Raw genomic sequence first — 15,290 nt, forward strand, 5'->3', positions numbered from 1 at the left:
ACTGTTGCCGTACCACAGGTGCAGCAGGCGCAATGATAATTTCCACAGGTGCAGCAGGGTGCAGCACCTGAAAATAGGCTAACTTCCGTCAACATAACCAACGTGTCAACCTTGCACAGGGAGCGTGTTGGGAACTATTTTCAGGTGCTGCGTAATATCATTGCTTCTGCTGCACCTGTGGTACGGCAACAGTTCCTTGATTATTACACAGGAATGAGAGTATAGTCCCTAGCCATATCGGTCTAGAAAATCACAACTTAAATTTTCCATCGGTCTTACACGATGTAACTAGAGACGTGTCGAGTATTAAATAGGAAAAATATCAAAAGTCTTTGGTCATTATTGAGTGGGTTGCTAACGGTCTAATCAGAATCAATGATATATGTTAAGCTATGCTAAAAGTGCTACCACCAGATCCGGGGATCGGCTGAATGGATTTGAAAAACGGTAAACACAGCGGTTTAACTCTAGGGGAGTCGGAAAATTTGCCTTTTTTCAAAAAAGTGGAATGTTCTTTTAAAGGGATAGTTCACCCTGAAATGAAATTAAAGCCATCTTTTTCCCACCCTGCTGTTGATTCAGTGCCCTATGTCCTTCTATCCCTTTCTGACCTCAAAAGTGGTCATTTTAAAAATAGTCCTGCACACGCTACTGTCAGCTGTTACTCTGGGCACGTTCCTGTAATGACTAGTACGAACCGTCAGCATGCGGCGCTCATGCTCACGCACTGTTGTCATGGCACCCAAGATAAACACACGCAATGTTTTGAGAAATCAGGCTCAGAAGAAAAAAAATGTCTTTTCTATAAGGTATATAATAAGAAATAATACAATACTAATAATAAAACCTCCTGAAGTGAATATTGTTTACCGGTTGTCATGACAACAGCAGGGCTGGTCGATTCAGAAATTTTTTCGCACTGTTGTTTTCGATTCCTCTTTTTTTAACAAAATCGATGGAGGAACCTAGTTCCGGACTGACCGCAGGATACAAGGATGTAGAGAGTATCCTTCTCCGAAACTTTATTTGTAAAACGATGATACATTTTCATAACTCTGATGAATTTTAAATTATGGATTCTCCTGAAATGGCCCATATAGCCCAGAAGTAAATGCGATTTAGCCTAATAAATAAAAAGGATAGCTCATTATTCATGGATGTGTATTTATTGCATGTTTAAAACTACATGACATGTCTAAAATGCATGTGCACAGTTAAGTTAAATGACTACGTTCAAATAAGTGCTTTTGCACAGAATGTACGAGGCAAAATAACCACAATATTAACAAAAACAATAATATAAGAGTGCGCAGTTTATTTGTCAATCAGATGCACAAGCAAGTTGCATTCATTACTATAGCAAAATTAGACTCGGTCATTAAGCTGTACTCTAGTCACATTTTATTTCAGTTATCAATGGATTAAAGAAAATAGAAAATTAAAATAAGACCCTCACATCTGCATCTGTAAGCGCTCAAAACCTACCGTTGTGGACAACAGAACCATTTCACAATTTAAAATTATGGAGTTTTTGTGTGCAAAATGTAGCAAACATGTCCACGATGCAGGATCACAGAAGGAAACAATGACAATAAAAACTATTAAACTAAGTGAATGAAAGGTATAGTAATAATCAGCGATATGCGTTCACATATGGCTTGATTTGAACGTTTCATACCATAAAAATAAGTAGTTAGAATTACGTTCTAGTGACGTCATCCCGCAATGACGCAAAAAAAAAACCCCTGCTGAATTGCTTTATTTTTAACTCGTTATTTGAAACTAACTGTTCAAAAGAACCTTTTGCAAAAATTAAATAGACTTCCAATCATTATTAGTAAGCGAGAGACAAGTGAATAAAGAGGAGTCGATTCCTCGCGATGGAATCGATTCCAAACGTTGGAATCGACTATCGATTCCCAACGCCTTGGAATCGAGGAATCGATTCTTTTTGTAATCGAGTCCCAGCCCTAGACAACAGTGCGTGAGCATGAGCGTCGCGCATGCTGACGGTTCGTACTAGTCATTACAGGAACGCGCCCAGAGTAACGGCTTTAGACTTTAATTTCATTTCAGGGTGAACTATTAACTGGTTGTTTTAGAGCATACGGCACTCGCATTGAATAAACTTTAGGGAAAGCCAGAATGCATATCCATCTGTAATAAATGATGTCCAGTAATACAATTTTCCACAATTACACAAAACATGCCAGGAAACATGCAATGTAAAATAATTTTGGAGAAGTGTAGCCACTGGCACATTTTTCCAATGATCGTGGGTTGGAAATTACATGACAACTAGAAACTCTATCTATATATTTACTAGGAAGGAATAACGTCTCTTAGTGTTCCTATGGAACGAAAACACATCTAAAAGGCGTTCTAAAAGAGCTAATGGCTAAAAGCTTTATGATGGCATTATAACACGTCATAAAATCATCATAAACTGAATGCGGAGGAAGGAACGACTGCAAAATTCCAAAAGCAACACCTACGTAGGCCACGGCATCCATCATGTTGCTGCCACGGCACAAGCTGTTCCGCGGACACAGTATTGCCACACAGGAACACATTTACCGATGCGAGTAAACATAGGCTTGGGGACACGGCCCCTTCACTATGGTGCTGTTATGCAGATAAACAATTAGAAGACCTCTCTGTTTGCGGACATAAAAAGCAGAGAGAGGCTCCATGAACCAGGAGCTCCAGATTGATTTGTTTGCACTGCGGCCATGCCGTAGACTTTAATGCAACCAAAGCTCCTGCCTCCTCTACACGGGCACCCCTCGCAACCATTAAACAACCGCATTGCAAACACCATTGAAGACTCAACCCCGTCTCTCGCTGCGCTGGCAAAGACCTGGAAGTACAGAGACGTTTTTACGAAAACTTTTATTAGGCTGAACACCCGTCATAAAACCAAATTGCAGACGTGTTCCTCAGAAACATGACATCAGCATTGAGAAAGCATTTTCTTCTTGGAGATATGTGACGATACTTAGCGCACTTATCATACTAGAAGTAAGGGCATATATGAAAGATAAGTGCAGAAGGCTGTGAGTGTGTTTAGTTATAATGTTTGGTTAAGCTGTCCCTAATCATAAGCATTCTTTTATGAACTTACATGAGTAATAATAAAAGCCCTGTCAGAGCAATATAGATATTTACGCAAGACAGCCAGATCCATTTAAAGTTGAATTTTGAATGTTCCCACTTGATACTTTTAACTTCCAACCGCATAGAGCTCCGTTGTCTGATGCACTGAAGGTGATGCAAACACTCCCATTAAAAAGTTTGGGGTCAGTACAATAGAAAACGGTTACATTTTTCACAATATTTCTGCATTCTTAATCAAAATGCTTGATAAGCATTAGAGGCTTCTTTAAAAATTAAAAATTAAAAAATTAAACGCCAGTGTACAACTTGCCAAACACAAAGTAATTTGAAAGCTGGTATATTCCTGGAATAAATCACATTTTAACATCATCTTATTTTGAATATTGGCCATAACTGAACATTAATGTTGATACTCATAATAGATAATCAAGCAGACTAGTATTAGTCTACGTTCACAAGGTCCTGTTTTTGGGATTGACAACTGCATTTATCTACAGGTGAGTTTTGTTCAAGTAATATCAAAGATGGTGATGTCCATGGGGAAAATTTCAATTGGAAGTGATCATCCCTACACCCTACTTTGGAGGGAGCAGGGTACTTGTACTGAGCCCTGTATAATGAGACAGACAACTAGTTGTCTAGTCCGGACAACCATATTATGCTGCTGTGTGAACGTGGCCTTAGTTACCTTGATCCTGTGGTTACTGGTGTTTCCTGTAGCTGATAAAAACTGTGGCACTTGGCTGCTTGCCGTAGCTCAGGCTCCATGGTCTTGGACACGTCATAGTAATGGCCAAACCTCAATGAGGATGCCAATGCAGTCTATAAAAAAGAAAGAAACCCTTAATAACCATTTTAATTTCTGGTGGTTTAAAATACTATAAAATGAGTAAACGAGTTGACCGGCAATTTTATTAGGAATTGCTTAACATTTTTCTCAATCAAAATGTAAGAATAGCCTTACACTCACTAACGTAAATGACATGACGTTAATTTAATACCCTCTTTACACGTTTTTCTTCAATCATGATTCTTTTCCCCAGATAATATGATTGTGAAGCAATCTGGGTGTACAATAGTACACAATAAAGTGCTATTTAACCATCCATTCATTTTACCATTGTTGAACTGTAAGAATCCCAGATGATTCGTTAAGCTATTGAGAACATAATGACTTTCTGACAAGACTGACCACTTAAGCTTAGAAAAACACAGTTGCACACAGGCAGCAGTTTTGCTGAGGTTGTGAGGGGGTCTGGATTTTTGTAGTTTTTAATGAGCAGTGAGGTGAGCCCCTAATCTTCTCCTGATCTGGATCAGCAACTCTTATGTGTTCCAGCACCACCTTTGGAGATTGACAGCTTGGCGCTCATCCTCGTTTGGTGGGCAGGTCGGGTCGACCCCTTTAACGTTACGGGATGGGTTTTGACTGACTGAACTTTGATCTGGTGTCTCCATTGAGAATGTGAAACTAGGGGGGACGCTCTATGTTTAGGATGCAAATCCCTTACTAGATTTACTGGTGCTTTGTGAAGAGGACAGAGGTATGATAGAGGTTAAGGAGGGTAAGTATCCCCTCTGAGACATGGAGGAAGAAAAGGTGATGGGGAGAGGAAGGGGAGGATAAAATAAGAAAATGAGACTGGAAATATCCTATGAGAAGCAGGGCGGATAAGACAGGGAAGAGAAAGAGTGAAAGTTGTCAGATGCCATTACTTTACTACAAACCTCTTTACTAGTCAGTTCAATTAAAATGTTCTTATGATCACTGAGGCTGCATTTGTTATTGATCAAAAATACATTACAATTTTTACTACAATTTAAATATATGAAATAGCAAACTGTGATTTTAAAATGCAGTTTATTCCTGTGATGGCAAAGCTGGATTTTCAGCATAATTTCTTCTGTCTTCAGTGTCACATGCTCCTTCAGAAATCATTCTAATAGGCTGATATGCTATCAACGGTGAAAACAGTTCACCAGTCATTCAGCATTCTTTGATGAATGGAAAGAATATCCAATGAGAAGGACGGGAGGAGAGGCAGGGAATAGAAAGAGCAAAAGTTGTCAGAAAACAGACAGAAAGAGTGAAATCTTTGGGGACTCACTGGTGTCCCCCTAATCTCCATACCAATCTGGATTATAGGCTTGCAGGAGGGGTCTTTTCTCCAAACGGAAGAAAGAGGCGGACGGGGACGCCACGGCGAGGCTGTGAAGGGATTTGGGGGTGCTGGAGGCTGCTGTTCCATTGTAAAAGGCTAGAGGCTGAATAGAACCTCCATGTCCTCCTGTCTCCTCTGGTTTTAAGTCCACCTATAACCAGCTAAGCGTAAGTAATCCACCTAAACCGTGAATGAGAACAGCGAAAGCCCATTCACAGCGCTGGGTGGGTAGGAATTGATATATTTATTATAGGACACTATTTTTTCTGAACCTGCCTTTTCTTAGCCAGTATAAAAGTAGTTGGTCACAACCCAATGAGTCACAGGATCATACATGTTCTGATAGGGTTGTGGAAAGCAGGGATAAAACAATGCTAGATGCATTGCAAAGATAAAAATGCAACTAACTTACCAACCATAAAATCTTTCATGAGAAGGATTGTAAAATAAAAAAGGCGTGTCAATTTTTAAAAGGAAAGAAAAAATTGCTTTGGTTGCTGTTATCGAAAATTGTGCGTCCAATCACACTTTATGGTATTTTGGCATAAAAGCTAGACAAATAAGACCATTGCTAACATGGAAAAGTTGTGACATGCACTCAATTAAAAAAAAAGAATAATAAAAAAAAAACATTAACAAAACTATGCAAAGCAAAAGAAACTTCTTCAAATCCAAATTCTCTAGAAATGAAGATTAACATTGTTTTGCTACAGTGAAGGTCACCACTTGATGTCTGATGTAAACCTTGGCTATCACCAGACCAAGCTCAATTTAAAATTGAACATTGGTCTAGGGACCAATTTTCTACTCTTGGGGACCAATTTTCTACTCTTTATTTTCTACTGCACAAGAGCCGTGATCAACTGGCATTATTCGAATAACGCTGTACATAATTGGACAGTCCTTCAACCAATCAGACCACAAGAGGCTTGATCAACAGGTAATGACCCATCGCTTCTCTATCCGTCATCGTGCCAGGTGGATAAGCCAATCTGTGATTGGTTCCCGTAAAAGTGTAACAGAAGCTGTAGAAATGAATGTACGGGGAAATCAAATCGCTGGCAGATCAGGCTGGGTTTACCCAGTCTAATGCAAAACCAGTTAAGAACCACTTTATAAATAGGCCTGTCAATTTAAAATGTACTTCGAAAAATCAACCACACACATAAATGTATTAGATGGCATTTGCTAAATGTTTTTACTGAAAAAATAACTTCCTAACAGATAGTCTTTTACCTGAACTCTGGGTTGGTTCTGGTAGCGCCAGGCGATTTTCATTGCGTCTGGATTCTCTGGGTCACTTGGCTGAGGTTGACCCTCACTAATTTTCAGGTTGGCAATCTCATCCATGATTGGAGAAGGGAGTTCCTATTTAAAAAAAAAATAATAATAATAATAAATAATTATATATATATATATATATATATATATATATATATATATATATATATATATATATATATATATATATATACATATACATATATATATAAAAACACAACATTAAAGTCACCATGAAATTAAAATGGACAATTCTTTATATGCATATTTACTTAATATTGCAATATTTATTTATAATGACTTATCTGTGCACATCATTTAATTAGTTTTTTTAATTTGCGTGATCTTTAATCAAAATAACTTCTCCCTCTTGTAGCATCTCTTCTCTGATGACATGTATACTAGCGCGAGGGCGGGACAAAACTGTCATTCACATGAGACTGACCAATTACAAAACCACAACCATCCAATTAATTTCCAAAGGACAAAATCAAATCCTGCCCTTTATTTTTCATTCTTTGAAATATGCATATATTTTAGACACAGAAGAAAATAAAAAAGCAAAAAAATTCATTAGGGAATAATGTCAATGAACCATTATTTACATCCACTATAGCGGACTTCTAAAATGTTTGTCCTATTTTACAGTTGACAAATTCAATCTGAATATGGGAAGATATCTTGCTCCTGACCTTACTAAAAGCTTTAGATGCATTTAAAATTGGAAAAATTATCATCACATTTTTAAAAACATATATATATATATAAAAATAACCAGTTTATCTGTTCTTTTTTATATTAGGTGGCCTTAACTACTACATACTTATATCAAAACAAAAGTACAATGTACTTACGTTCATATTGTATTGCAAAACATTTGCTGATATTGAGGTGGGATACGGGTAAAGTTAGGGACATGTGTATTGGGATGGATAAGGGAAGTGTCAACAGTGTAACTACAGAAATCAATTAAAGATGTAATTACATACAGGTATTTTAATTTTTTTTTAAGTATAATATAAAAACATGCATGTACACAATAAGTGCATTGTATCAAATGATTAATTTAAATGTTAGTGCATAGTATTTAGGGCCACCTAATATAAAGTGAGCATATTTTTGCATATTGCTGCATATTTTCATATTAAACAAATTAAATATTTTGTCTATATTTTATCTCAGTTTGTGTGGGTTTAGTTCTTTCTAGATTTTTACGTTGTATCTAGATAGACTAAAGCTAATTTAAGCCACTGCCTTGTGAAAAGGAAAATAAATGTCAAGTGACCCATTTTAACAAAGCCAAAAGCATGAACAAACACATCAAAATTATGCAAGCACTTCAGAAGCTGTTGTTTAAACAACAGGGTTGATACTGTCGTTAATGCCAAAAAATGCCAAAATGAAGGTGGGAACTGTCTCCCTTAGGGGAAAATTCAGACCATGCAAAAACAAAAACCAGAGACTGTTTCACAAATAACAGCTCAACGCAGGAACAGTCTGAAGGGCAACAACAGGCCCTCATTAAGCTTGTGTTGACTGGGGGCCAATCAGGGGCCAGCGAGAGAGGAACTCCTGTCCACTGTCATTAAGGTGAGACTCGTTAGCGCTCACAGGTAACTCCCTGAGGCGCCCACACAAAAAACATTCATGTATCAGTCTAGGAAAGCTTAGATGGGAAAGGAGACGAGAGAGAAAACACTGCCTATGTTTGGAATGGAATATTAGAGTACTGCCTAAAGCACACAAGACATTGAGAACAGGCTGGCATGCTTTTTTTAACACATTACATGAAACGGTATGCGTTAGACCACTATATACATTTTAACATAGTAAGACTATGTGACAACAAATAAAATAAAAATCTGATCAAATAATGAAGCAATATAACATGTTAAAATAAGACTAAATAAAAAATAAATAAAGTGTGAACAAACAATGAAGCAAGGAAAGATGTGAATTATGTTTAAAAAAAAAATTTTTTTAAATTCTGATCACTGAAGCAAGATAATGTGCATATGTCAGAATAATATAATAAAATAACAAATTAAATGTTTGATCAAATAATGAAGCCAGAAAGGATGTGAATGATGTCAAAATATAATATTATAAAATGTCTGATCAAATAATGAAGAGTCAATATGAAACAAAATTGTCGTATAATATTAATAAAATATGTTAATATTTTATGTTATGTATATGTTAATATAATGTTGTTGTTTTTTTATCAAATTAAGCAATAAAAGATGCAATTTGTCAGAATTGCAAAATAAAATAAAATCTATCAATGAAGTGAAAATGTATCACTTCATAGCAATGCAAGCTAAATAGCAATGCAAGCTAAATTTGGCACAAATTGTGGAATATATTTGGAACGTGCAAAGTAATGTACAAGCATAACTATACTTTAAGAAAATCTGCATATTTGCATTGAAACATGCATACTATACATACAATAATACACAGCAAAAATAATAGTATGGATAGTATGGTATTCTTTTTCAAACACTCCCAATAACAAAAGTATACAGCACTGAGAGGAAACAGTTTTAAAGCGTTCATAGACCAAAAGTAGACACATACTATGGCACAGTCATAATAATATATACAGACATTGTGTCATGTTCGCTCAAACTGTTCCCGGCCAATGCTAAGACTAATATTTAACTGAAAAAGACACATATTTCTCAAGGTTTGTTGTTTTGAGGGCCAGGTACTAGTTATATAAGGCGAATACGGTTGTAAATAATGTATTTTGATATACTTAGGCTTCACAGAATCAAAGTGTCAAACAGGCCGAGTGTGAACACTTGACTTGATTTTATTCTTACCTGCATGATCTCATCAGGGTGATCTCTGGCGGATGCCAGGAAGAGTTCATGTCCGCACACAACGCCCTCTGCCAGGAAGTACTTGAGAAGCATGCGGGAGTAGCTGTCATAGCGGTCCTCCTCTGTGAACAGAAAGCACCATCAATGCCACATACAAAAACCCAAACTGTACCAAAACAAAGAGAGGTGAGCCTTTCGACGTGCCTCATGACAAAAGAATGGCCAGAGAGTCACTATCAGATCAGATACTGTAAATATCCCAACATGGAGAACAAAAACAACACTAACCTTGGATGAAATAATAGAACAACTGTTTATTTTGGTTGCTAGTGATGGCAAACACACTAGCCACTTTACCATAGATGCCGAATGGAGTGTGTGACAGTAGGATCAGAGGCCAGTATGATTGTAATGGATTTAATGGTCAGTCCATCAACAGCTACACCATACATGAAATGTGTGAAAATGACATGTCATACCTCCTGTATCTGAATGTACTTATATTTCTGTTGCAAACAGAACTGAAGAAAAGAGAAGGGAACACCTGTCTTGATCAATCTACCAGTTCTTCAACACTCCTTGTCCTTACCCCTCTGATGATGAAACCTCTATCAGATACATTTATACAGAAAAACATTTGCTAAATTAGTTCCTGTTAATGCCTTCTGAGGGACTGAGATAAACATTTTCATAGCTGCAGACATGTTTCATTTTCTTAGTGAGAAGAAAATCTTAGTGGCCAAAGATGCCTTTAGTATTCCTGTGTTTATAATTTACATTATTACATTTGTACATATTAGTACCCTGAAGCACCAAGAAGGTCTATCTATAATAGCTGAAGAAAGTCGGCATTCCTAATTTCTTCTTCTGGCAGTTGCTTGGGGGACAATAATCCACTACTCTCATCTAAAATATCTATTCTGTCTCGATTGAATCATTGCAAAGTCCAATATATTTTAGCAAGCTGGCTTGTTTGGACGGTCCAAAATGAATAGGTTCAAAAATCCACTGGGATTGTACATAATGTTTTATAGCAAAGCAATTTACTGTTCAGTTTAATATTATATTATTAATGCATAAAATAATAATTAATTAGTTAATTTATATACATAGTAGTTTATTTTAGATTATATTTTCTGTATATACGTTTCTCTTTGTATACTGTACAGGCCAAAAGTTTGGACATATTACTATTTGTAATGTTTTTGAAAGAAATTTCTTCTACTCATCAAGCCTGCATTTACAGTCGTGAACAAAATTGTTGGTACCCCTGGTAAATATGATCAAATATGGCAGTAAAAAAAACAATCTGCATTGTTTATCCTTTTGATCTTTTATTTAAAAAATTCACAAAAATCCAACCTTTCATTTAAGTAGAATAATTGAAAATGGGGGGTAAATCAGATTATGAAAAAAATGCTTTTCTTCAAAACACATTGGCCACAATTGTTGGTACCTCTAGATGAGTAAAATATCTCTGAAGTATATTTACATTAATATTTAAATTTTTTAGCACACCAGGGTGTCAAGGAACATGAAATTGTCCAGCTATGATGTCTTGTTTCACAGGAGTATAAATATAAGAAGGCATAAAAGCCAAATTCCCTTAATCATTTATCACAATGAGTAAAACCATATAGTTCTGATGTGCAGCAAAAGATTGTTGAGCTTCACAAAATAAAAAAGTGGCTGTAAGGAAAATAGCTAAAGCATTGAAAATCCCCATTTCCACCATCAGGGAAATAATGAAGAAGCTCCAATCAACTCAAGACGTCACGAACCTGCCTGGGAGAGGACGCGTGTGTATATTGTCTTAATGCATAGTGAGGAGGAACATTTGAGTGCACAAAGACTCTCTAAAGCCGTGTTTTCACAGCAGGAACTTTATCCAGGAACCAGGAACTTTGGGTGGTACTCGGTGTGTTTAGACCGCAGGAACCAGGGTCTAAATGAAGTTCCGGGTAAATATTTCCCCCTCCAAACGGCCCTGCTCGCGAGGTAGTACTTTTTCAAAGTTCAGGAACTTTCGAGGGCGGGACTTGGGCGCTGAACATGCTGATTGGTTGAGCTCACGCAGCATTTTATTTCAACCGGCATTTTTAAAAGTCTTTTGCGAGGTTCGGTGGATATGTTCTACGGTGGATAGGTCTACGTTCAGTAAATATCAGTCTTGCTCTCTGTCTGATGGCGCGCGTTCATCTCAGCCATCTCACGTTTAATGTCCGTAATAGCTGATAAGAATATACATTGTCATTTTAAATCTAGCTTTATAAGCTTTCTGAATATGCTTGTGCGCTTTTCTGTCATTGTTAATTACCTCTTTAGTAAACCTATACATAACCAGCAAAAGCAGCACAGCTTGAATCTCTTCCATACTCGTTATTAATTTTTTTACAGTCTATTTTTCACCATGTAAACGGCCTGACCGATTACTTTTAAGTGTGTGTCCTTACATGACGTGACAGCGCGCACCGCGCTCATGTTGACAAGAGAGGAAAGTTCATTTTTCTGAGGGGTTAACTTTTTATTTCGTAAGTTATGAAGATAATGTTGGAATAATGACACAGGGTATATTGCCCCAGGTTTTTACTTTACACCTGACAGAAGAATTATTTTTTTTCTGAGATGATTATTACACTTTACAACAGATAAATAGCTTCTATAATACTGTATTAGTCCTGGTGGCCGTTAAGAGTTGCTATGGCTACAGTTAACACATTCCAGCTGGTGGAGAAAACAGCGTTGACATTTTTGTCCGGACTAATTTGCCTAATCTTCACGGTACTTTAGATCGCGGTGGAAACACAGACAGTTGCAGGTCGAGGGGGGAGAAAAAATCCTGTAAAAAAAGTTCCTGGTACAAATTGTTCCAGGTAATTTTGGTGGAAACGGGGCTTAAGAATAACATGGATGGGATGGATTCAAGAAAAATCCTCCTTGCTCATCCAAAAACAAACTCCAGCCTATTCAGTGGTCAGAAACGACTGGAAAGTCAAAATGGACTGGGTTCTGTGGTCAGATGAAACTATAAAATAGCTTTTTGGCAGCAAATCTACCAGATGGGTTTGGTGCAAACAGGGATAAAAATTACCCCATGCCCACGGCTAAAAATACAGCTGGATCTTTAATGTTGTGGGCCTATTTTTTTGCTGGAGGTCCTGGACATCTTGTTCAGATACATGGTATCATGGATTCTAACAAATACCAAAGGATAAAAAATCAAAACCTGATGGATTCTGCTAGAAATCTTATTATGGGCCGTGGTTGGATCTCCCATCAGGACAACGATCCAAAAAAAAAAAAAAAAAATCAACACATAAATGTGTCACTGAGCACACAATGAAGCTTCTGCCATGGTCATTCCAGTTTCCTGACCTGAACCCTATAGAAGAAGAGATGGGTGAACTGAGGAAGAACCAGCATGGATCTGGGAATCTGAAGGATCTGGAGAGGTTCAGTTTGAAGGAATGATCTCTATTCAGGTGTTCTCCAAATGCATCAGGCATTAGAAGAAGACTCAGAGCTGTTATCTTGGGGAAAAAAATTTAATAAAAGGATATCAACACCAACGTGCGGCCAACGTGTTTTGGAGAAAAGCATTTATTTACATATTTAAAGCATGTGATTTACCCCCCATTTTCAAATCTTTTACTTCAATGAAAGGTTAGATTTTTGTGATTTTTTTAGTAAAAGATCAAAAGGATAAACAATGTAGATTTATTTTTTACAGCCATATTTGATAATATTTACCAGGGGTACCAACAATTTTGACCACGACTATTTGATCAAAAATACAGATTTTTTTTTAATATTGTGATATATTATTACAATTTAAAATATTTGCTTTTCAATTTATTATACTTTAAATTATCATTTATTTCTGTGATGTAAAGCTGAATTTTCAGAATCGTTTCTCCAGTCTTCAGTGTCATGTGACATCCAGTCTATCACATGATCCTTCAGAAATCATTCTAATATTCTGATTTATTATGCGTGTTGGAAACAGTTCTGCTGCCTAATATATTTGATGAATAAAAGGCTCAAAAGAACTGCATTTATTCAAAATAAAAACATATTTTCAAATAATATAAATCTCCTTTACTATCAATTGTTATCCTTGCTGAATAAAATTGATTTATTTCAAAACAAGATTTATTTCAAAAAAAAAAAAATGACCCCAAATTACTGACCAGTAGTGTATATTGTTGTTACAAAAGATTAGTATTTTTAAAACATTTGCTTCTTTTTAAAAAATGTTTTACTTTTTATTCATCAAAGTATTATAAAAAAGTATCACAGGTTATGAAAAAATATTAAGCAGCAGAACTGTTTCCAACTTTGAAAATGAATCATCATATTAAAATGATTTCTGAAGGATCATGTGACACTGAAGACTGGAGGAATGATACTGAAAATTCAGCTTTGCATCACAGAAATAAATGATCATTTACAGTATAATAAATTGAAAACCAATTATTTTAAATTGTAATAATTTATCACAATATTACTTTTTTTTCTGCATTTTTGATCAAATAAATGCAGGCTTGATGAGCAGAAGAAACTTCTTTCAAAAACATTACAAATAGTAATGTGTCCAAACTTTTGGCCTGCCTGCATGCATGTCTGTATGTATGTACTAGAATATTGGCTGTTTATTAGTACTTATAAAGCACACATTAATGCCTTATTCTGCATTACCATATTCTACATCCTACCCAAGACCTAAACTTAAAGACTACAAAAACGACCTAACTTCCTATTAATATGGAGTAAATTAGGCGTTAATTGAGGCAGAAGTTGTAGTTAATAGTATATGTGTTCCCCATACTAAAGTGTTACCAAAAAAAAATCTCACAAAAGAATATATAAATAATTATCTGCTCCAAATGGGGAAATATATATATATACACTATCATACAAAATGTTGTGGTCTGTAAAAAAACTTTTTTAATAATGTGCTCAGCAAGGCTGCATTTATTTCTGCATCATTACTCCAGTCTTCAGTGTCACCTGATCCTTCAGAAATAATTCTAATATGATGATTTGCTGATTGAGAAACATTTCTTATTATTACCAATGTCTAAAACAGTTGTGCAGCCTAATATTTTTGTGGAAAACATGAATGTTTTTTAGGATGACCTCACCTCATGAATAGAATGTTAAAAAGAACAGCATTTATGTGAAATTGTTTAAAAAAATATATACAAGTCTCGCCTAATGTATCCTTGCTTAATAAAAATAATAATATACTTTAAAAAATTGTACTGAACCCGCACGGTGTGTTTTTTGTTTGTTTGTATGTTTAAATGTAAATGTAAAAATGTGTGTTTAAATGTAAATAAACTTTCAAATCAGTTTCCCAATTGCTTTAGTACAGACAAAATTACAATAACAACAAAAATCTGTTGACTGGTCAACAATTTAATACCTTATAACTTATAATTTCTTTTTAAATATACATTTTACATCACTTCACACTATAATAATAGTGATCAGCAATTGTCCACTCAGAAACACTTACATTGTCCTTCTTCCTCACCAACACACACTGACAGTTTCTGACAAACACTCTCAAACCCACACATGTCTAAAGCCTCTGTGTGACCTCTGAAGGATTCCTCCAACAGCAGGAGAGAATGAGGGGTTTCCTGTCCTCTTCCCGACTCTGCCAACAAACCAGGATGCCTCTCATATTCCTTCACCAACGGAATAAAAAAAAATTCCTTAGCTCTTCAATTTGTCATCGGAAGAACTCCCCTCTCCCTTATTGATGTGTTTCTAGGTCAGCAGGCCTTTGTGGCTTTCAGCGGCCCCGACAAAGACACCCAGATGGGCCCACTCGAGATGGGGTCTATTGTGGTAGCGTTTCTATGGTGCCTTACAAACGAATCCTGCGGGTGCT

The 15,290-nt window shown here is 36.2% G+C and overlaps 1 protein-coding gene across 1 annotated transcript in view; it reads right to left on the minus strand.

The window, feature by feature from the left end:
* The window catches only part of elp4 (elongator acetyltransferase complex subunit 4), an 87,531-nt gene that overhangs the window by 68,611 nt on the left and 3,630 nt on the right, over positions 1 to 15,290 (minus strand). The window contains exons 3-5 of the mRNA XM_067445205.1: positions 9,389 to 9,510; positions 6,516 to 6,647; positions 3,806 to 3,939 (exon numbers count right to left, since the gene is read on the minus strand). Of these exons, the coding sequence (XP_067301306.1) occupies positions 3,806 to 3,939; positions 6,516 to 6,647; positions 9,389 to 9,510 (388 nt within the window). The remainder of the gene's footprint in view (positions 1 to 3,805; positions 3,940 to 6,515; positions 6,648 to 9,388; positions 9,511 to 15,290) is intronic.

Source organism: Pseudorasbora parva, chromosome 1 (genome assembly GCF_024679245.1).
Source record: "Pseudorasbora parva isolate DD20220531a chromosome 1, ASM2467924v1, whole genome shotgun sequence".
NCBI lineage: Eukaryota > Metazoa > Chordata > Actinopteri > Cypriniformes > Gobionidae > Pseudorasbora > Pseudorasbora parva.